This window comes from Balaenoptera musculus, chromosome 14, assembly GCF_009873245.2.
Source record: "Balaenoptera musculus isolate JJ_BM4_2016_0621 chromosome 14, mBalMus1.pri.v3, whole genome shotgun sequence".
NCBI classification, from domain to species: Eukaryota; Metazoa; Chordata; class Mammalia; order Artiodactyla; family Balaenopteridae; genus Balaenoptera; species Balaenoptera musculus.
In genome coordinates, this window is record NC_045798.1 from 70,713,791 (window position 1) to 70,737,618 (window position 23,828).

Here is a 23,828-nt window from a genome sequence, read left to right on the forward strand (position 1 = left end):
TGGATTCACAGAAAATTAGGAGAAATATTCAAGGAGCTATCTAAATATCTGCTCACTGACAAAAACTATTTATTATGGGTTATATTGTCATTAACAGTCAAATAACAACTACTTAATTCATTTATGCATAATAATTTTAATGTAAAAAGAAACAAAAACAAAACCCACAAAATATGGCATCAATTTTCTTTATTGTAAGGCATATCACAAGCAATTATTAAAATGGTATATATTATATATATATTATATATATATAATATATATATAATATATATATAATATATATATATTATAATGGTATATATTATACCAAACATTTCTTGATGATAATTTGTAACAATATATGTAATCAAAGTGAAACTAAGTTTCTTTTCATTTCCCACCTCCATGTAGTTACTTCATAGCCCACCTCAGACCTTCTTTTTTTTTTTTTTAATCAATTTTTTTTTTTTTATTACACTATACTAGGTGTGCTTTATTTATTTATTAATGGCTGTGTCGGATCTTCGTTTCCGCGCGAGGGCTTTCTCTAGTTGTGGCAAGCGGGGGCCACTCTTCATCGCGGTGCGCGGGCCTCTCACCATCGCGGCCTCTCTTGTTGCGGAGCACAGGCTCCAGACGCGCAGGCTCAGTAATTGTGGCTCACGGGCCCATTTGCTCCGCGGCACGTGGGCTCTTCCCAGGCCAGGGCTCGAACCCGTGTCTCCTGCATTGGCAGGCGGATTCTCAACCACTGCACCACCAGGGAAGCCCCTCAGACCTTCTTATCCAATATTTTGATTAGTATAATTATAAGTACAAATACTTTGACTACAATTGAGGTTTTTGTTTTTGTATTTTGTGTGGTACTACTTTTAGACTAATAAATTTCATTCTCCATTGTAATGATTTCTTAATCACTCAGAAATGTTTATTTAAAGAAACAATTCAAATGATGAAGCCGAAACGATGAGGAGATAGGAAATAATCCATACCTGACAAATAAATGATCTACTGATGTTAGTAAAACAATACTTTTGTATTTGAAGAGTTCAGATCTTTTTAGGCTTCTGAAGCTGCTTATTCTTATTCTCAAGAGATCCAAACACCATCCCAAAGTGAAGCTGGAGACCACATGAGCAGGTCCTACCCGTATTACATTGAACTGTACTTCTGTGTTCAAAAATGAATATAGTGAAACCCAAATAAAATTCAACAGTGTCCTTCCATTTTTGATTTGAAAATTCATTATTCTAATGGAAATCATCCAGGTTGTTAGGTCAGTTAGATGGGTCCATTCCAAAAGCTCACATTTATTACAACCCAGCATGATGGTTGGGGTATAAGAGGAACCTAAGTGATCTCCAAGTGAAAGGTGAAATCTCCTACCACACAGCAGATGCTTAAAGCAGAATTCATGATCCCAACACCCCTACACATGTGCCAGGAAATGCATTACCAAAAATCTTCAATGTGGCATAAATAGGAGATGAATTTATATCACGGTAAGATATTTGTTATTATCCAAAAGTCAACTTTAAAATATATCATTTATTCACACACATACACACACACAGATATCGCAGGTTCAGTACCAGAGCACCAATTTAAAGAGAATATCACAACAAAGCGAGTCACATGGAATTTCTGGTTTCCCAGTGAATCTAAAAGTCATGTTTACACTATATTGTAGCCTGTTAAATGTGCAATAGCATTATATCTAAAAATATATATATACATACCTTAATTTAAAAACACTTTATTGCCAAAAAATGCTAACCATCATCTGACAATGCAAGGTTGCCACAAACCTTCAATTTGTAAAAAAAACCCACAGAGTCTGTGAAGCACAGTAAAAGGAAGCATGCCTGTATATTTTTCCTTACATTTATGTACAGTCAGCCCTCTGTACCTGCAGGTTCCACACTGATGATTGGTTGAATCCATGGATGTGGAAACCATGGATACAGAGGGCCAACTGCACTCTGCCATTTTATATATGGGACTGAGCATCCGAATGGGTTTTGGTACCCGAGGGGGCTCTTGGAACCAATCTCCTGTGGATACCTAGGGATGATTGTACATAAAAACCAGTATCAAAAGGTCAAAGTTGACAACCTTAACCAGTCCCTTCAGCAAAAATCTGCCAAAAAAAAAAAAAAATTCAGTTTTTTTTTTAAAGTTTAAAGCAAAATTCATCTTCCATCATGGGAAAGCATCTGGTTTCTTCATCCATTAGTACGTTTTGAAGAAAGAGTTCCTTTCTTTGAATATATATTTGTTTGATTTTCTGAAATGTCATCTTCCTGCAAAGTTATTGATGTATACATTAAATATAATACAATAAATTCCATTAAATACTGGCATTGAGCAGTTTTAATATGTAAATTTAGACTGTGTTTCAAGGAGTAAATAAGACGCAGGTAGTGATTTTTCTCATTCAGATCTTCAGCCAGGCGGCTCATTTCCGTAGCCTAACCAACATCAAATATGGGGTCATGCCTTCAGTCTTCAATTCACTGCGGAAAAGACCACACAATTATCAAAATCGAGCACATAAAACTTTACTGATATAACTGCTGTACCACTCCATTACCATCTCCACTACTGCTGTACTACCAAGTCTGAACTAATTGCTTTAACCGAATAGATGATGATTAATTGATTGATTCTAATTCCCCATGAGGCACAGTAGAAGCACATTATGGATGCATTAACCTTATGTAAATGCATCTGGTTGTAAGAGGACAGGAGTGAGGAAGAGTGAGAGTGTGTCTGCCCTTCTACTCAGTGAAGACATGCACCAGAGTGACTTGGAGATGGGACACACAAATCGACTGTTCCGTCAGGACATTTTAGTTCTGTGGGTTTCTCATAGCCTAAACTTCTCTCCTCACTGTGTGAGTCTAGTTTAAAAAATATGTATATACACACACACACACACAAGTATACACATGCACACATCAATATGTGTGTGCACACATATGCACACATATATGTATATATGTGTGTTTTATTGTTGCTGTTTTGTTGTTTTCTAACAACCTGATCCTCAATATCCAGCAAACCATTTCTTTGGTGTTCAACTTAAGAAACATCTATACGTTCTAATGCTTGGGGAAAAAAAACTTTGTTTTTTTTTTTTTTGTACTGACTGAGAGAATTCTATTTTATGAGTGATTTAAGAGATTTGCCAAGATTAATTTTTAAATATATGTGATGCTTGTTTTTCTTTGCATTAATGGCTACTTTTACACTCTAATTCCTCCCGAGAGTTATAATTCCATTCTACGTTGGTGAATCTAGACTTACCGAACCATACAACCACTTACATTCTCAAATGGCCAATTGGTCAGATTTCATTTTGCAAACATGAGACCTACCATTATAGATATATCATTACTATTGGAATTTCTACCAAAATCATAAAACAAAGGGCATATTCATTCCAGTTTCCCTATTTCAATTAGGAAAATTTCCCATTTGACCTTTCCTCAGTCATAGGGAGAAAAAAAGTCTTTAAAACTACCTTTATGAATGAACTGCAGCTAAAGAACTGGCCGTAGAAGTCATTCTCTCAAACTCATCCCCTCTGTACCAGCCTGAGTCTCATCACGCAATACTGGGGTCAGTACAATATGGAGACCACGTGTTGCTCCCTCCTCTGCTCTACTCTGGCTCCATTCCCTCCAGGGTCAAAACAGCTGAGGGTGGCCATGATACCTCACTATCCCAAGAGGATGTATCTGGTAAGGGAGCTAAAATCGACCATCCTCCCTTTCCTTGGAAAGTCATGCTTCCCTTTCTATTCTAAACTCTTCATCTCTTCCTGCTCTGAAGTGTCTGCGTCTCTTACTGCTTCTGAAATGTGGGCATTTCACTTCCTCTTTTAATACTTCTCGGGCTTAATTTTTCTTTATTAGATGTTGCAGAGCTGTTGGCCAAAAAGTTAATGACTTAGCATCTGGGGGCCCAAAGATTTTAGAAAACTTGATGCATAATGCTTCATCTCTAGTCTCTAATTACATACATCATTAGCAAAGTGAAGCATGGTTGCAGGGTGTCTTGAAGAGGGAGAAAGATCTACTTGAATCCCTAGACTGGGGCTAATCATGGGGGATCTGATTCTCCACATCAGGCACTGTGCAGAAGAGAGTTTCAGAAAATGGGTTTAGGCCCTAGAGAGAGTAGGCTGGGAATTCAAAAGTTGCTAGAACAGGAAGTTTTTAATCACTTTCTAAATGATTCATGTAATTACAGACTATGTTTTCTTTTAAGTGATAATTTCATGGAATTTTATGGAAATGAGACTTGAGCCCAGAAGTCTTTTTTTTTTTTTTTTTTTTTTACAAACCTCTCACTTCTGATTCTGTCAACATTAGAAAGTGATGTGATGGTTTCAACTATTATTTCCATTGCTTTAGGGGTCATTATCATTGCTTCATTCGTTCGTTATTAGGTAGTTGTTGAAGACACTTGTCCTTAACAATGCAGGAAATAAAGTGAAAAACAAGGAACTATTCCTGCCCTCTTGACATTTACAATAGACTTGAGAGACAGACATGGAAACTTAAATAAATACACATGATTTATGATTAAAATGCCCATCGGTGACACAGAAAATATGAGCAATGGAGGAACAAGGATGGTGGAGGAGATAATCTGTACTGTTTGGATTAAGTATTGAAGCCAAGACTGGGCTTGTTTTATGCCAAAGAAGAGGAAAAAAGATATCTAAATTTGTTCATTCATTTACTCATAAAGTAAGTATTCATATATCAGGCTTCAAGGATTCAGTGGTTAACAAGATTAATAGAGTTCCCACTCTCAAAGAACTGGGAGACAGACCGTAAACACGTGATTACGTAAGTATTAATTGATTGGATAATTTCTCAAGTGGTATAAACGTCAACCGTGTTCAACAGGAGTCGTGAAGGCAGATGGAGGTGGGGGAAGAGAGGCCTTACCTTGTAGAAACAGCCTTGGATACCTTCGGCCTAGGAGTTTCAGACCAAAGTGCCACCTTGGTCTTTAGTTCTTTGTTCTGAAATAGAAAAAAAAAAAAAGTGCAGAGATCACATGTGTGTTAGCACATTTACTAGCCACATGCTTAGTGTTTCTGGGCGACCCACCATCTACATCCCTCCTTAGCAGTAAGTCTGTTGCTCCAGTCACTGTATTAGAACACAGAACGTAGCCAGTTGCAAGTCCCCAAATATTACTTCTGAAAATACAAACACTCCTTGAAAAATGCATAATTTACCAAGGGATTCAAATTTAGTATTCTGACTTAGCCTCTGAAATTCAACAGCTGAACTCTCTGTTTCAATTTACAGTTTCTTTTATATGGACAGATGCGAAGAACTTCATGAAAGAACTCTATTAAAGAACCTTTTGAAAGACACGCACGATATTTATTGCACATTTGTCTTTCTTGTGCAATCTCTTGATTAGAAACTCCATGAAAATAGGCACCATCTGTTCTTTTGGTTCACGGCATCCTTAGCCTCAATATTCTCATCGAAGCCTCAGTTTCTTCATCTCTAGTAGTAACGGTCCTGACTACCATATATAAGGTGGAAGAAACAGATATCATATGACCATAATATTTTAAAGCTGGAAGCACCTTGGAATTCTGGGAGATAATGCAATGGCTAATAACAGGAAGGGAAAGCGTTTAAGTTTTCAGGTACAAATCCTAGCACAACCACTTGCTAGCTGTGTGACCTCAGTTAGTTTACTTATCCTCTCTGTGCCTAATTTCCTCATCTGTATTAACAGATATGATCATAGACCCTTCTTCACAGGTTCTGAAATGAAATAAAAGTACATAAACTACTCAGCTCAGTGTCTGGAACAGATTTTAAGACTGAAAGACAGTTGGTTATGACTTTCTAGTCCAAGGACCATTATTATATCTAAAAACTGAGGTCCAAAGAGTTTAAGTGCCCAACATCTTGTCCAGGGCAGCACTCAAGACTCAAAGTCAGGTCCTCCCATAAATGGGAAGGAAATCCAAAAAAGAGGGGATATATGTATAAGTATAGCTGATTCACTTTGCTGTACAGTAGAAACTAACACGACATTGTAAAGCAACTATATTCCAATAAAAATTAATAAAAAGAAAAAGTGAAAGAAAAACCCCCCCACAAAGTCAGGGCCTCCCAGTCCAGAGACAATACTTTCTCTACAATGCAGCCAAGCCAAACAATTTCTTTTTACAGATCTGGAAAGTGAGACTTTCCAGCGAAGACTCATGCCCAAGGCTGACTTGCCAGTTGGCTGCATGGGCAGGCCAGAAGTCTTTCAAGGATACGTCTGTACAGAAAGTTCTGGGCCTGAAAGGTAACCGTGGGAGGAAGGCAGAAGGGGAGCCATGGTTCTCAAAGAACAGCAACACACCAGCTCCCTTCCCTGGTAGGAAACGAAGGACTTAAAAAGTCATATAATTGAAGTTTAAAAGTTATTTTGTAAGACTCCATCTGCTGGTTTGGAGTAAACCAGCACCAGAATGCATGGTTTTGGGAAATAGACACCAGAATTTTGATGGAAGAAAAAGAGTTAATAATTCTGAGTACCTAGCAAATGTCAAGACTTTTGCCTGGTGTTTTCCAGACATTCTTTTCTTCGATATAAACTCATCTCTGAGGAGTAACTTTCATTGTTATGTATGTGAAAGAAATAAGGCTGGCAAAACTCAAATTGACGAGGAAGCTTGCCTCCAATGACCCACAGGTAGTATATGCAGCATGGGTCTGCAAATGTGCAGGCTTTATGCAGGCCCGTCTGACTCCAAAGCTCATGCTCTTTTCCCTGCAAGATGTTATTTTTCTGTGACCAGAGGAATTCGCCCAGCCTCCTTATATTACAAATAAGCAATCGGTGGACCCCAGGAGATAAAGAGATTCAGTGATTTCTGAAAGGATTCCAGGTATGATATATAGGAAAGAGAAGACAGCGAACTGTCAGGGAATTAATCAACAATGAATCTACCCCAAACATCCAGCCGCCCGCAATACACCCGGTTACTCAGTCCCTGCCATGTCTGCAGCACCGTACCAGGAGCATAGGGAATGTGAGACAGCACAAGAAAGGATAGTATCTTCCCTTTTAGCACACAGGATGCAGCGTATGGTGGAGGTGATAAACATGTGACCATTAAAAAATTATAAATAAATTAATTAAATGTGATTCAAGAGATGCCATAAAGCAGCCAGTAATTCAAAGGTATAAACAGAAATCAGTGTGACTAGAATAATTTTCCTACACAAGGACGTTTAACCTGGATCTTGAAGACAAGGTGAAATGGGTTAGGTGGAAAAAAGGGAGAGAGAAAAGATGAAGGCACAGTTCTTAAAGTGTAATCCTGGAATCAACAATCTGAACATCCCCTGGGAACTTACTAGAACTACAAATCCTCAATTCCCAACCAAGCCATTGGACCAGAAACCCCAGGGTGGCCGGGTGATGTGTTTTAAGATGTTTGTCAGATGATTCTGATGTCTGCTCACATCGGAGAGCCACTGGACCAGAGTAGTTTTAAATGTTGGTTGTATATTGGAATTACCTGGGAGCTTTACAATCTAGTGATGCCTGGGTCCTACCCCCAAAGTTTCCATTTAGTTTGGTTGTAGTCTAGGTTCAGGAGTTTTCAAAACTCCACAGGTGATACTAATGTACAGTTAAGATGAAGAACTACTGAACTAAGGAAAGCAGAGACAAGATGTGAATTTTGTACCTTCTTATCCCTCGGCATCTACACGGAATAATAAATAAAAGATGGAGCAAAAATCTTCACACATGAATCATTTCACTGTGATATTTCAAGAGTTAAGCACTTAAGTCTCACTCAGGAAATGTACTTCAGATTTCACAAATTGAAGATATAGATGTTCCTTGTATAATGGAGATATATCGAATATACACTCCAAACAAGTGCAGGCATATATCAGGGCCAAGTACGTGGCTAAGAAAAACTCCTCTCTGTACCATACTTTACAAGTTATGAAGCACAACTTGAAACACAATATCATGATGACTACAAGCACTGGGATAACAATATTTTTGTGGCTGGACAAGTATGTAGAAGCTATTTGGAGTTTTTCCAAAATAAACTCCTACTTTCTCAAGTTGTTGCCTTCCAAGCAATGCAGAAGCATAAGAGTTATCAGCTCAGACTGTCTTTATTTTCATATATTTCAACTTCTGTGATGATTTATTTCATCTACTGGATTTAGGTCTTTATTTTGATTCATGGGCTTTCATATGCTTTTCTTTAACTAGAACAACCAAGTGCATGAGTTTTCATCATTAGTTTACAAAATTACAAATCAATGACCAGAGTAAGTCCACCATTATTATGACTCTATCCAAGGATAGTTCACTGACACAGTTTTCCAAAAGAACCTAATTTTTGCATACTTAAACTTCTAGCAACATGCTCTTGGAAGTAAATTAAATTTTAGGGATGATGGTGATTACATAAAGTAGGATATTCTTCAAAGTCTAGAAAGTGGAGTAATTTCTGAAGATGCATTTTCATATGAGCATGTCATTAGTGAAGAAGTTAGAAATGTGTGAAATGTGAGATGAATTTCAGAGCTGTAAATTAAGATGATGAAAGATATGCCAAAGTAGAAAGAAAAGTAAATAATTTTGGCAGAGTTAAGCAGAAATTTTCTGGTGATACTTAAAAGAGGTTTAAAATCCTGAAAGATTGAAAAGAAAAAAAAAAGGACAGAGTTAGATGAGTGAATTTTATCCCCTTGTGGAGGAGGGGGAAGTCCTTGGTAGGATAGAAAAGAATACACAGAAAAAAGGATTCGTTTCCATGAGTCAAAAAACTGGAAAACAGAAAAACATTTAATGTAGTAACTGTGACAATGGCTAAAATACAAATGATCCTACAAATTTAACATTATATCTGTTCATTTCTAAATATATAGAAATATATATCATTTTTAAATACAACTGTGTGTATATTGACACACATGCATATCTGCACATACACACACTTATTTGATCACTCAGATAAGTAGATATTGGGGGATGAAAAACATGTGCTTCAAAGTCAGGAAGACTCAAATGCAGCCGAGTGATTTTGAACAAGTGTCTTAACTTCTCTTAATCTCAGTTTAACCCCCGAGGGAATAAATAATAACTTTCTCCCAGAGTAGCTTTGAAGATTAAACAAAATGAAGTATGTAGCATGCCTTAAAAGAGATGAGTTGTTTCTTATGGATGAGAAAACTATGCTGTCTGTATGGTTTAGAAAGTTGATGTCTTTAAAAGGGTTGTTCAGCTCTGGTGACCAATTTTTCATAAACTGAATCGGCTCACACTGTTATTTCAAAATAGGATAGTCCTACGTTTGTGTGCAAGGTAGTACACCCCTGCATACGTCCTCCCAGTTTAAGATCTTCTAGTCTAGGGCTAGACTAGAAACAGGTTCACTCCAGCTCAAGCACTTACTAAATTCAGGTACCTGGTCCAAGATCACAGGCTCAGAGATGCTCTTCCTGACTCCCATCACTTTATAACTGTCACATTGTTCTACTCTTCTCGGAGCAGTTACCTCTCCCTTATTAAGTTGTGTACTTACTTGTTTATGTATTTACTGTATGTATCTTCAATTAAAATACAGCTAGATGAAGTCAGGACAGTGTGTCCTGTTCATACCATGTACCTACCACTTAGAACATTTCCTGGTACATCATAAACACACAAAACTATTTGCTGAATAAATAAACTAATGTGGCTTGGACGGGCTTTTTAAAGCTGAAAAGGGCATTGTAACATTCCCTGCAGTGAAGGAAACGATTTATCTACTGAAGACAATAAATTCTGAGGTCATAAAAGACATTCATCAATACTGCTATTATCTGAAGACTTTTTTAAATAAAAGAGAATGTTAGAAAATAGTAGTTTGAATCAACTTCATACAGAGAATCTTAGGCAGTACTGAGACAAGCTGTCCCATCAACGTGGGCAGACTGCATCCAACCAAGAAGTTTCCATGAGGGGAACACAATCTATTGCTTCCTCCTATCACATTGAGTGGCTAGTCAGAAATTATTTGCTAAATTTGGGGATATAGAAGCAGTGCAATGGAAGCAATACATTATTCTGGTCTAACTATTACACCAAAAGGCCAATTGGATAATGTAGTGTATAGGTTAAGTTGCCAGTTTACTTAGGACAATAAAATTAGCTTTGGGGATGACATAAATAGAGACACAACTAAAGAATATGAGATTGAATTAGAAGCAGTAGCACCACTGATGCCCTGACTCTGTGATGAGGGCTAACACTTACTTAGACATGACCAGAGCCTAGGACCATAACGAAAGATCAGAGAAAGGCAACAATCTCTCCAATTAAAATGTATTACAGATGTATGATAATTAAAGCAGTAGGGCATTGGAGCCAAATAGGCAGATACACCATTGGAACAGATTTCCAGCATAAAAATTTAGTCTAGGATATATCGGCATTTCAAATTCATGAAGGAAGGCCAGACTGCTCAATAAAGTGAGACAACTAAAAAAGTAGATCCCTACCTTACACCGGACTGCCTTGAATTACAGATAAACTTGGATCTAAATGAGAATTCCGGCTCAAAATAGGAATCTGAGCACGTGTGTTTTTCATCTCTACTTTCTTAGATTTCATTAGAACGATACCAAAGGATTTTTAAATATTGAAATCACTTAATAATAAAGAGGAAAAAAGAGGGCTATTGGCAGATCAGAAATGTCAGAACTGAAAGATTGAAAGTGAGTAAAGAGTTAATTGAAAGAGCAGAGGCAGCTGCAGGTGAGGCTGTGGCAGCTGAGGGAGATGTCTGATCCAGCAGACAGGGAAATTCAGAGAACACAGATCAACAATCTTAAAAATGGATAGTCTTCGAGTTACCAATTCAACTTCTAAAAATGTATCTTAAGGGAGGAAGTAATTATACAAATAATCAGTAATGTTTGTAAAAGTCTGTTGAATTCATTGCTGTTTACAAAAGCTCTACTGGAAAACAATCCAACAGCAGAGATTAAGTTAACTAAATTATTTCATAGCAATACAGTGGAAACCTTGGTGGCTCTTTAAAAAGATAATGTAAATTTAATTTGCCTGCTAAGCAAAGACCTCCTTGTTATACTGTTCTATAGAGAAAAAGAGACCTTAGCATGGCCTAAAGGCTTTTTATGATCTAGCCCCTTCCTACCTTTCCAATGTCATCCTATGCTATTTACAGCTCTTTCAGATTAGAAGCACCCACATGGCCTCCTGTCTGGCTACCTGACGTGCCCTACCACCCAGTTTTCCACAAAGGTCATATTGAAATTCATTTTCTTAGAGAGATTGTTCCCACCCACCAATCTAAACGGTCCATATACATTCTTCCATCCAGGTATTATCGCCCAGAGTATTTTGTCCTTTTCCTGCAGAATCTTTCCAAGATATTATTAGTTACATATTAATTTATTTGTATCTGTCTCCCTCACTAGTTAGTAAATTCCAGAGAGCAGGGCTCATGTCTATTTTGTTCAACATTGTTTATCCAAACTTAGTGCCTACACCATAGTAGCCACTCAATAAGTATTTACAGACTTACGTAACTAGTGATATGAAAAAATTGATGAAGCAAATAAAAGTTTTAAAACACAATAAAATGATGCCATATATAGTCTGTATCTCTAATATATACACACAAGTATGTAACAGGCACAAAATTCCCACAGAAATAGAGATATACACAACTGTGCTGAATAATTGCCCTTGGATGGTATGTTTGAGTGGTTTTCTTGTTATATTTGCTCATCCATATTTCCTAATTTGTATGGGATGAATGACCATATGTCAGTTATGTAAAAAAATAAAAAATAGTTATTAAAATATTATAAGAAAAATATTTATAAGAAAAAATATTTTATCAAGTAACATTTGTCAAAAGGCCACTACATAAGAAACGTTGGGAGGAAATGCCTTTAAAGACATTTCTTAGGAGGAAGGGGCTCTAATGCAACATAAATCACATCACTTGATGTAAACTAACCAATTTACATCTTACTTAGGTGAGAATCTAAGGAAAACCCAAGATGTGATGAGCTTACCCTCTAAAATAAAGAGAACAGTGGTCCCAGGAAGGTAGAAACAGCAAAACACGGGGATGGTTACAAAACTTAAGTTGCAAAATATTTACAACCTCTTTATGTTATTATGATTTTTTTCTTCTGTTTGAGGAAAGCAGAAGGAATGTGGTGGTGGAAAGAATGGTGAGGCGTGTGCTGGGGATCCGATCATGGAGCTCCTCTCTGGTCTGTCCTGGGGAAGAGAACAGCTCCAAAAGAAGAGCAGGTTTCAATGAAGACAGAGCATCTCTGTACTCCACAGGACAGGACAGCGTGACACACAGAGAAGTCACGATGCTGAGGGATGAAGCAGAAAAGGTGACCAGGTCTAGGCAGTCCGTGATGAGCTATTCAACAGAGACAGAAGGGGTGACACTGAGCACAAAGCGGAGCTGGGCTGGAGACACCTGGGGGTCATCAGGTGCTCCAATAACCGCAGGGCTTCTCTGTACTTCCTGTGAGGTAGGGGTACCACCAGCCCAGGACTGCAGCTGAACACCTGAAAAGGGCTTCCCCAGTCAAGGCGGGGATGAGTTGGCAGGAGTAAAGCACATCTTATCACAGTGTATTATAAAGTTTTATGATAAGTTTTAAAACACTGAAACATAAGAAAATTTCAATTGGCTTCTTGAAGTAGGTGAGCCCTGAGGCAAAGCCTGGATGCCCTGATGGATATGGATGGAGAAAGGGGAGGACTAGGACGTCTCAGGACGGAGGAAAGAAACAAAGACAGGAGACAGCAAACCCGGCTATCTGGCTAGAGCTGAGTTCACGCCAGAGTGGCCTGGACCAAGCTTCTAACTCAAGTTCACATCGAGAGTTAGTATCACTGGTCTCCCCAGTAGAGAAAGTATTCTGGAACATTTGAATAAACTTTCAACAATTATTTAATAATATTTAATATTAATAATTTAATAATATAAAATTATGTTTAATACTTAATATTTTAATAATTATTAAGAGTACCTCCCCCACAAAGCTATAATTCTTACACATAGAAGACGCGCACACTCACACTCACAAAAAGACATTCATACCCACATAGAGACACATGCATGTCCTCACACATACACATAGACACAGTCACACACAATCACACAGACACACACATTCACATACAGACATACTTGGACACAGTGTCACACTGGCACGCCATCGCACACAAGCACTCACACACACACAGGACACATTCACACACAGGCTCACAAATATACGGAACACACCCACACTCACATTCGTACTGAAATATAGAACAGATGCCCTCCCTACCTGGGCTTCCAGTATGTTAACTTTTTCTTTCAGATCTTCAATTCTTTTATCTTGTTCTTTTAAATTATTTTTTAAGCCTTCCATCTAAGATTTAAGAAACACAAATGCAAAAATCTTGTCAGGCAACAGAGAATAGTTCCTTAAGTCAGAAATTGTACAGGTTTCTGTGGTCAAGTAATGTTTATCAAATCAACAAAATTAAATCCCAAGCATTAGCGGACTCAGCAGGCTACAGAAAATAACAGGACAAATTGGCACCTGGGGACGAGAGCACACAGACAGTGCAATTAAACACTTTAATCTTTAGAAAACCTGTTTAAACCAAACTCAGCAGGAGTGCATCCTGTGGGAAGCAACACTCGTCCTTGTTCTGTGTCTCAGCCACCTAACATGTTCATCCTGCATAGGCAGAGGCCAGGGGACATGATGCAAGGCCGTGGTCTGGCATGGGGAAGCTCTCTGCGGCAGAGATCTGGTCAACCAGCAGCATATTAAGGTGAGTCCACTTTGCTTTGGAAGAAAAGCATCTGTTAAGAGACAACATGGAACTGGGGGATGTGGGGTGATATCCAGGACGGTGCCAGAAGAGAAGAAACATGTGGATTCCAAGGCTACCTCTGTCATTTAACTACTGTGGGCCTCAGTTTTCTCATCTGTAAAATGAGGACATGGGATGCCCCCTCTGTCCTCCCTGACTCTCAAGTGCTATGACTCAATTCTCTGGCTGTTTGGTGAGGTCCTACCGAAGCAAGCATGAATGTTACATTTAGGTCAAGAAGGCATTTGAGTTATTTGGAAGGACTCCTTTTAGAAACAAATATTAGGTAGTTTTAAAATAAAAGGATGGATGAAGGTCTGGTTTTAAGTCTAAAGCAGATTCCCAAACCAGATCAATACAAATCTTGACATAAACTGTATGAGTATGCAATTCACCATCCATCTGGCTGCCTTCACGATGACCTCTTCTCTTTCACCTGCCAAGATGTTCCCAGTGAAGAAGGGCCAGGTTACAGGCCTGTGCTAACACACCCTCTATGTAAATTAACCACTTATGAGGTTATGAAAAGAGATCATTTCTTCTTCAAGAAAGGGCTGAATGTCCTAATCTACAAAATCTGCTAAAGAACAGTGTGCATTATCTGGCTCAGAACACTTAAAAAAAACCACCAAAACATCTAAAGAGCCAACACAATTTCCCAAATATCTTCGTTGAGAACATCACAGGTGTTGGCATAGAGACAAAAGAGGACACTGAAAACAGAGCCTTGTCACATGGGGATAAAAAGGAAATGTCAATGCGGAGAAGAATCTCAATGGTCGTAGAGTCCAGGCAAGCCACACGTATTTGGTCTTCTCACTGTAAACATACTAGCTACCAGAGAAACACACTTGATTAATCTGACCTCCTGGATGACACTGCGCAGGTTCTGATGCTGGGAGTGAATCACAAACTGCAGATGAGAGATCTGCTCCTGGAGGAGGAAAATCTCCTTTTGAAGATCCTGGCAACTGGAAATGCAAAGGAAAAAACAGAGAAAGATTTGCTAAAGCATTATACAGCTATTTTTGCAGCTGTGCTACCAGGATCTCCTCACACATGACTCTACTACTGGGCAACATGTGGGTAAGATGCCCAGGGTCCCTTATGCCAAACAAGACACACCGAAGTTAAACAGTCATGAAGCACTCTCTGATTAGCTCAGACATGAACTTGAATGAGAAGATCAATTCATGTCAAAAGCTCCTCTCTGGCCACCTGTGACTCCCTCCCTCCATCAGGTAGTTGAGTCAAGTTGCATTGAACCAGGTGAAGCACTTATATACCTAATCTGTCTCATCTAAGAGCATCCACAGACCTAGCAACCATCAGAACACACACATATGGGATAGTAGGGTTAGAACATGGGGCCAGGAATGGAGACTTAACACATATATCAGAAACCAACTTCCAAGGATACAGGGGTTAGTATAGGTTGTGAATTGCCTGTGTTTGTCTTTTTTTTTTTTTTTTGGCTTCTTATTTTTGTTAATTCTACTACATGTAGATAAGGCAAGGAAAGAAAAATTAAATTCCAGCTAATATTTTGAGTCCACATTAACCATGGTGAAGAAAGATGAGTGAAGTTTGAATTTAGATTATTCATCCTTTCCCAAAGCTCCATTTAAGTAACTGGCATTGATTACATGGCTTTTGACTATTTCTCTTCTTGCCTATATTATTAGAGTTTGAGGCAAAATGCCTTGAGACAAGACCACTAAACTTGGGAGCATTGTAATTTTGGAGTCACATAACCTTTCTAAGCCTCAGTATAACAGGTATAACAATCCCTACCTTTACAGCATTAAAAGATTATACTGTACACTTAAAGAGATAAAGTGAATGTGCTTTCGGAAAATGAGCGTTTTATAAAGTAATATATTATTTTAGCTTATTAAGGTTTCACAATTAGTAGCCAACATCCAATTCAATCGCAATTCTGATTTTTACAGTCTCTACAAATATTACAAAGGTCATAGAAATTCATGTGACACTATGGCGGAGCTTGTTCTCATTTTTTTAAAAAGAGTCTCCATTTTGTTTTACATCATGTACTAAAACATTGCTTCTCAAACTTAATAAGCATTGGAGGATCTTGTTAAATTGTCAGGGATCTTGTTAAGATGTACATTCTAATCCAATAGGCTGGGGTAGGGCTTGAGGGTCTGCATTTCCAACATGCTCCAGGTGTTCCAATGATTTTGCTGGTCCACGAGCCAGGCTTTGAGTGCTTTGAGTAGCACAGCACTAATCTACTACAGTTGTCTCAGTAATGTTTAATATACAATAAGGTCGCTCAAAGCCGAGTAACTTTCAGGCAATTTGCAATATTTAAGACAGTCTTGATTTTTTCCCTTGTTCAGTTTTGTATGAGAGAGCTTTTAAAAGAGTTTGTTTTACTGTAGAAAAAACTAATTTCTATAAAACTATAGAAATGTTTGCACAAGTACAAATGATGTATAATGATAGCCATTACTATTTATTTATCCTATGGAACGAAATCATTTATATTATAAAATACTGTACAATTACACAACATATATGTCATAAAATGTACATGAAATGTAGTTCATTATTGTTCATAGCATTAAAAAATGGAGGGCTTCCCTAGTGGCGCAGTGGTTGAGAATCTGCCTGCCAATGCAGGGGACACGGGTTCGAGCCCTGGTCTGGGAAGATTCCGCATGCCGCGGAGCAACTAGGCCCGTGAGCCACAATTACTGAGCCTGCGCGTCTGGAGCCTGTGCTCCGCAACAAGAGAGGCTGCAATAGTGAGAGGCCCGCGCACCGCGATGAAGAGTGGCCCCCACTTGCCGCAGCTAGAGAAAGCCCTCGCACAGAAACGAAGACCCAACACAGCCATAAATAAATAAATAAATAAATAAATAAAAAATGGAAACGATCTAAATGTTCATCAGTAGAAGACTGATAAAACAAATTATGCTATATCCATGCTACTTTTATTTTACATATACATATATATAACAGAGATAGACCAATAGACAATTTATATCAAAGATGATGTTACAGAATATTATAAAAAGGATAGTCTTTTCAACAAATGATATTGTGACAACTGGATACTCATAGGAAAAAATGCAAAAGAAAATTAATCCTAACCTCACTTCATCAAAAAAATAAATTCCATGTAGATAAAACTGGAGACCCAAAAAACTCTCAAAAGATAATATAGAAGAACATCTTCACGAATTTGGAATAGAGAAAGATTGTTAAAATAGAACTTAGAACGATATTAACTGCAAAGTAAAAGATAAGTTTGACTAGACAAAAATTTTAAACTTCTAGTCATCAAATGAGAGTGAGTAGGATAGCCTCAGAATCTCGGTAACATAAATGACTAATAAAGGCATTGTATCCAGAATATATAAGGAACATCTACAAATCAATGGAACAGGAACGCAGCAGAAAAATTAGAAAGTGACTCAAAAAGGCACTTCACAAAAAAAGATAGGTTGTGGACATAAGGATCAAAGCAACACAGAAGGCAAACAGAAATCTGGCCCATAGCTGGTGCTGAGATTCAAAATTGCTCCAGAGAGAAGGGAAAAAAAGAGAAAAGAAAAGGAGGAAAGAGCAGTCAGACTCAGGACTTTCCTGGGGAATAATGAGAAAGAACTTGGGATGCTTTGCAGAGCCAGGTCAGCTTTGAAAATTCATAAAATATGAAAATACTGTATATTATTAAAGGTGAGTATTCAAAATGGTCTCATCATGTCTTATGATGACCCAGAACTCGGGGACTGAATGGAAAAAAAAGTCTTTAGAAGGATGGGAGTGGGTAGATATGTTCTCCAAAATAGAAAACTCAGGAAATTTCCCCATATATTTCATGAGAATATTACCATCAAGCTCACTGTAAATAAATAAAAATCTGAAGCAGGTCTTAAGATGGAAGAAAAGTATTTCTGGAAGCACTCTGGAAAGCGTAGGGGTTTCAGACTTATCTGCATTATACACTAGAACAGTGATATAAGGAAGTTGCAAAAAAAAAAATCTCTTAGGTTTGTTCAATAAACAGAAAACCTAGTCATCCATTTAAGGTCTTTGAATGTGAGAATATAGCTAAATAAGCTGCATTTGAGCTCCCTTTAATCTCTGTTATTTATCTTTCACTTGAAGCACTCAGTGCTTTCAGTTGAAGCACTCAGTCTTAATGTACTAAAGCAAAACAGTAAGAAGAAACATAATGAAGGCCAGGCCTAGGAAAGGAGGCCAAATGTCTGTATCTAGGATTTATGCTCTGCCTCCCAATGCCTCAATATAAATACAAAGTCAATGTTGAAATTAAAATAGAATTGAAAACTGCTGCTTCCAGAAAGATGTAGAAGATGTGTTTTCCCCTATTCTTCCTATTAAGTCAACCCAAAACCTGAACATTATACATCAACAAACACAAGAAGACTCTGAAAGGTGGAAAGAAGAAGGAACACTAGCTCGGGACATTGGGATCCAGGGAACAACACAATGATGAGTTCCCCGGGTTTTCCTTTTGCTTCATAGATGCTAGGCTTGGAGCTGAGAAAGTCCACAGCCTAGAAATGGCAATGGGAGCAGAGAAAAAGCCCAAACAAAAAGAGAGGAAAACCTTGGCTCCACCCTTTTGAGAAAGGGAACTGAGGATGCTGTCTCAAATCACTACGGATGGAGAGTGAACAGAGTACCATTTCTGGTCTTCATGTTAGATTCCCCAGTGTTCAAGAGAGGAAGTCACTCTTATCTTTAACTTGCAGAAATGTGAAAACAAATGGTGTGTCTTTAGTAACATGGGATGACCGTGGAATAAGTACTAGGCAAGAAGCACATCCTCAATCTCTCTGCTAGCCAATGTCTGCCAAAGACTTGGTCAAAGGAAATCAAGGTCATGAAGGACTGTCTCTCCAACCAATTGTCAGGATACTTTAAAATCTATTTTGGGGTTAACTTCCACCATCCGAGGTAGCATTATTGAGTCCTGCCACACTGCCCTCTGCTGCTCACTGTTAAAATGGCTTTGATTGAATTGTTCTTTGGCGGCATGGTATCCTTTTTAAAAGTATTTTCCGAGGTACAGCTTCTGTGTTTACTATAATGATTTTGTTGAAGACATCGTTCACGGTACTTTTTATGAACATATCCTGGAAATTTTTCTCTCTGGCCTTATAGATACATTAAAAAGAACTGGACCTTTCCTAAAGAACTGGTTGGGTTTAGTCACTTGGACATTGTGAATCACAAAACTAATCATAATTTTCTCGTTGGGTTGGCTGCTAGAAAATTTAAAATTGAGTCAGTGGTCCACTGTGAGCACGTGTAAACATTTTGTGGGCCAATCTCATTATATACCTGTTCTTGTATCTCCTTGGCCTTCTCATCTAATCTATTTCCAGTTAAAGGATTATGTTATTTTTATGTAGTTTTTGTAAATGATCTTATATTTTCTTAGAACTCAGGGTACATAAATACGTAATTGCAAAGGGTATGAAGAACATGAGGATGGCCATATTTGCACAATCCCAGAACATAACCCTTTTAAGTCTTTATAAATTGTACTTATTATCAGGGATTAATGCATTATGCTGTTTATAGGAATGAAAATTCCAGAAGAAATAAAAAGAGCTAGATACTGAGAGACAAAATGAATGCAATAAAAGTGGCAACTGAAACTATGTTGCATGTACCAGATGCTGCTACTTCCGGGCACACTACTCATAGCCAGGCGTTGGGCATATGAATAACCCCATATGGAATTCCCACTTGAGAGAGAAGATAGTGAGATTGGTGGCATCCTGGAGCTTCTTTGAAGCTATGAAAAAATCATACTAGAGTCTACAGGGACTCAGGTTTCCTGCTATTTAGGATTTGATGTTTCTTTGGACCTTTATGGTGGCCATTACTAAATGTGAGTCCCCAGTGGAAGAGAGGGAAACTGACGATCACAACCATATGAACAGGAGACGCCAGGTCCTTACCTTTCCCAGGCCAGACCAAGGTGAAAGAATAAGCAAGACGTAGGTATAGCTCTGTTCACATTTGAACCAAAGCTCAGGAATATGTATTACTATTGCCAGTCAAAATCTTCCCCATTGTTGTTTTCAGTGGTAGCACTAAATGGGCGGGGAATGGGGGGCTTAAGAGAGCCCTCAAAACTACCAAAGGTAAATGTACAATGTAAGTAACAACAGTATGCTTTGACAGGCAACCACATCTTCAAGATACCTTGTTTCTTCCTCTAAGGAATGTACCATCTCTAAGCAGCTTCTACAGGTATAGAGAAGCCAACACACTACTTGTCTTTACAAAGCCCAAATGTGTTCCCCAAGGGATAACTCTAAAATGGGCCTGTGTGTTTGTCTGTGACATCACAGGGCAGAGAGAGAAGTTGGAAAACTGCCTTCTACTCGTAGCCACACAGGGGACTGAGGAAACCAGTCAGAGAAAAGGTCTCTGGAGTTTCCAGAAATAAGAGAAAAAAAGTCAAGTCTCCTCTATAGAAGAACAAGCATAGGCTTTGCTACGGCAATACTAGAGCCCAAACTCCCAGCCCTACAACTTCTGGAAAGCTGAGTGATCTTGACAAGTCATGTAACCAATTAGAAGCTCTGTTTCCTTCCTGAAAGGTCGATGGAAAGATTAAATTAAATAAAGTACCTCGGGTTACTTTATAAACTGAAAGGCACTACGCATGTGTCAGTTAGTACTGATGGTAGTAGAAATATGGGGTCAACCTTGTTTTTAAAAAAGGTGCTTCTGCCAAACCTTTTTACTCCCGTTAACAGTAATTGTGAGTTTCTGCTGTATAACAAAGTGAATCAGCTACACATAATTGTAAAGCAATTATACTCCAATAAAGATGTTAAAAAAAAAAAAAGTAATTGTGAGGATTAGCTTAATATAATGGTACATACATTATCCATATGCAAGAAGAAACTCTTTTTCTTCTGAATTATAAAAGCTTAAAAGTTATCCTCAGAGATGTTTTCTAATATTAGAAATGCCTTCTAATATTAGAAATGCCAAGTTACAACATATTGAATTTTTTTATCTCTTTATCAAAATTGTAGAATGAAACTCACTGCAATTCAAGAAAGTCATGGCACCTATCAAGCTATCTATGTTTAAGGGAAATTAAATCACCCACAGCCCCCTGCTCAAGGAAGAAGCCCTAGGCTATTCTTTGAGTAAGGGAAGGCCACCCACAAGGATGGGAGGGGACGCCTGCCAAAGGCTATTGGTTGGATGTCAGTGCAGGGGTTGGTCAAGATGATCTATCTGGCCAATACAGGAAGTAGTATTAGGACAGTCAGACTCTTTCCTCTGGAATCTGAAAGGAAAATACAGAGACTATAAACCAGCTGGTGAAAAATGGTGGGAAAAGGTAATGAATCATCCAGGAAGAACAAAGAACAAGAAAAGAGTGAAACTGCATAAACACGCATCACTAAGTGGGATCAGCAAAAGAATCTGGTTTTTCAAATCACATTAGGTGCTAAAGGGGTGTCCTCCTGTCTTCCCATGAGTACATCTTCTTTATGGCCATATCTATTCAGTCTTAACCTAACAGAAATCCTATTTATGGTAGCTTAACCAAGTCTCTATTGCTTTAGCTAAAAGAATCTGACTCATACTGATTTCATTTTCTTGTCACTTAGCAAAGTGAATACCTCTACACACGGCTCAAAATAACAAGTAAAATAAATATTTGTGATACCTACAATTTATGAAAACTGCACAAGCCAGGATGTTCAAACACCTTTCTGGAAACACAGAAGCTCCATTTCCCTCAAGATATTTCTAAAACCTCCTCAAGAGCTTTTTGAGAATTCTTTATCCTGACTGCTCATATATAATAGGACTGAAAGAATAGATCAGTTTGGTTTTTAAAACCATTACATTTTTGGCTCAAAGACTGACAAAACCTCTATTATCAATAAAAAATCATTTTGTAAAGAATAAATCAAACTCATTGTCTGGACTCTTAATGGAAGGCACAGTGTACCAGCTGTAGTTCTGCTGCACGGAAAAGCTCTCTTTAGGGAAAAAAAAAAAGAGGTAAGCCAAAAATGTACTTAGAGTTAAATTATGAGTATATACAAGTAATTCCAAAGACTTATGGATATTTTCCATAGTATTTCCTTTATTCTCTACAGAGATGTACAGTGCTATGAAACTCAGACGTCCACCTTCTGGGGCTACATGCGTGTTCACAGGGAAGCATATGAGGAAATTAATATCAGTGGTATCCCAGTGTGTTTCAAATATGTAGGTACAATTGCCAGTTCTGGACTTTGGCTTATGAGGTCCAATGAAGAGAAAGAGAGATAATGGGAAAGGAAAAGGAAATAGGAAAAAATCAAAAGACCAAGAGAAAGTGATGTCTGAGCATATGTTATTGAATAAATGAGAATAAGAATATGTACATTCTGAGATTCATAATAGTGCCTAGAGCAATAGCTCTAGAGGGATGAACTAAGATCTTGAAATAGATTTGACTTTGAATGTTATATCAGAATATATAATGATTGTGGTAAGCTTAGAATTAAAAGAAAAGAAAAAAAAGAAAGGAAAGGAAAAGAAAAGTTCAGGAAATTTCATATGATATGAGTTATTCTATGATATTCCAGAGAATTTTTCTAACAGCAGCCGAGTAGTCAAGCCATTCGAGAGCCATAAACCCATAAATCCACCCCTACCCCAGCACACAAGGACCAGGACTGCTTGTGAATTACGAGTATTTGTAAGTAAGTCCCAAGAGCTAAGGATGCTTTTCACAGTACTTCCTTCCTTCTCTACAAAGTTGGGAGCACGACAAACCTATCTTACAACTCCACGTGTGGGCTAGCTAACTTAGTGCCGGCTGTAGCAGAGACCCATCAACAAAATCAGAAGCATCAGGGGAATGGAGACCTCAACAGCATCCTCTTCAGCACCAAGGGTAAACAGGGAGGGGAAAGGCTCATTCACTCTTCAAAAGGATTAACGAACCACCACACACATGTACACACACCAGTTTCCCTGTACCCCCAACGACCCTCTGCCCCGTCCAGATTCCCCAGTGGGTAGGGAGGGAGAGGCACATGACTGTTAATGCTAAGAAATCTCCCTTCCTCCTGCACTTTCAGGCTTCCTTTGCCTTGGGGGATAGTTGCCGTCTATCCACTGGTCAGTGGACCCGAAGAGAGGAAAGATACCAGGAACTGCTTTTACTTAGGAGATTTGCAAACCTTTTAGCATATGTAGCCTTGGATTTGAGATGCAGCAGCTTGTTTTCCAAAGACAGTTTTTTTTCTAGCAGTGTTCTCTTTTCCTAGGAGAAGATAAAATACAATTTTTGCTCATTTCTTTTCCTTTATTTCTCTCTCTCTCTGTCTTTTTCTCTCTCGTTCTTTCTCTCTATGTGCGTGTGTGTTCAGCAAGGAATTCTTGCAAACTGTTCGCAAAAGATGCTTCTTGTAATACTAGAAATATGTTTTGAGCTAAAGAGCTAATTTCATCTGGAGCTGTTACAACCCACCCCAGTGAAGTCCGGGGCAGGCATTCTCCTGCATGCTTTACAAGTGTAACAGGGAAGAGCCAAATCAGACTACATGTTAAATCTGTTTCTTTTACTTGAACCTTTGCTTTCCGCTGCTTCTGTTCACTAAAAGGATACTGTCTATGCATAACAGCCTGCCTCGGGGAACCCTGCCCCTCTGCCTGAATGTTAAACCAAAGTGCCTTTGTTCAGGGAAACATGCAGACCCTGTTCCACCCGTGGATGGCTGCAAGAAACAAGAAATTAACACATCCCCTCCCCGAGGCTGGCCATTCCAGGTGATATTTGCAAAACTTAATAGCCTTTTTACTTTACTTCCTCATCCCCTCCCCCTCTGTGCTATAAAAGAAACTGACATCCAAACCCCGATAAGATGGTTATTTTG

The 23,828-nt window shown here is 38.4% G+C and overlaps 1 protein-coding gene across 8 annotated transcripts in view; it reads right to left on the reverse strand.

The window, feature by feature from the left end:
* Positions 1-1,510: 1,510 nt before the first annotated feature.
* The window catches only part of CCDC68 (coiled-coil domain containing 68), a 50,374-nt gene continuing 28,056 nt past the window's right edge, over positions 1,511-23,828 (reverse strand). For 5 of the 8 annotated variants that reach the window (XR_005016274.1, XR_005016273.1, XR_005016275.1 and 2 more), the window contains 5 exons: positions 23,133-23,215; positions 14,777-14,882; positions 13,374-13,457; positions 12,087-12,451; positions 4,947-5,023 (listed from right to left, as the gene is read on the reverse strand). Coding sequence is in view for 2 of the 8 variants with exons in the window: in XM_036824094.1 (XP_036679989.1) it covers positions 2,441-2,498; positions 4,947-5,023; positions 13,374-13,457; positions 14,777-14,882; positions 23,133-23,215 (408 nt within the window). In the remaining 6 variants the exon portion in view is untranslated. Of the gene's footprint in view, positions 2,499-4,333; positions 4,461-4,946; positions 5,024-12,086; positions 12,452-13,373; positions 13,458-14,776; positions 14,883-23,132; positions 23,216-23,828 lie in introns of those variants that run through there. The other 3 variants (XM_036824094.1, XM_036824095.1, XR_005016277.1) reach the window with 2 other exon arrangements.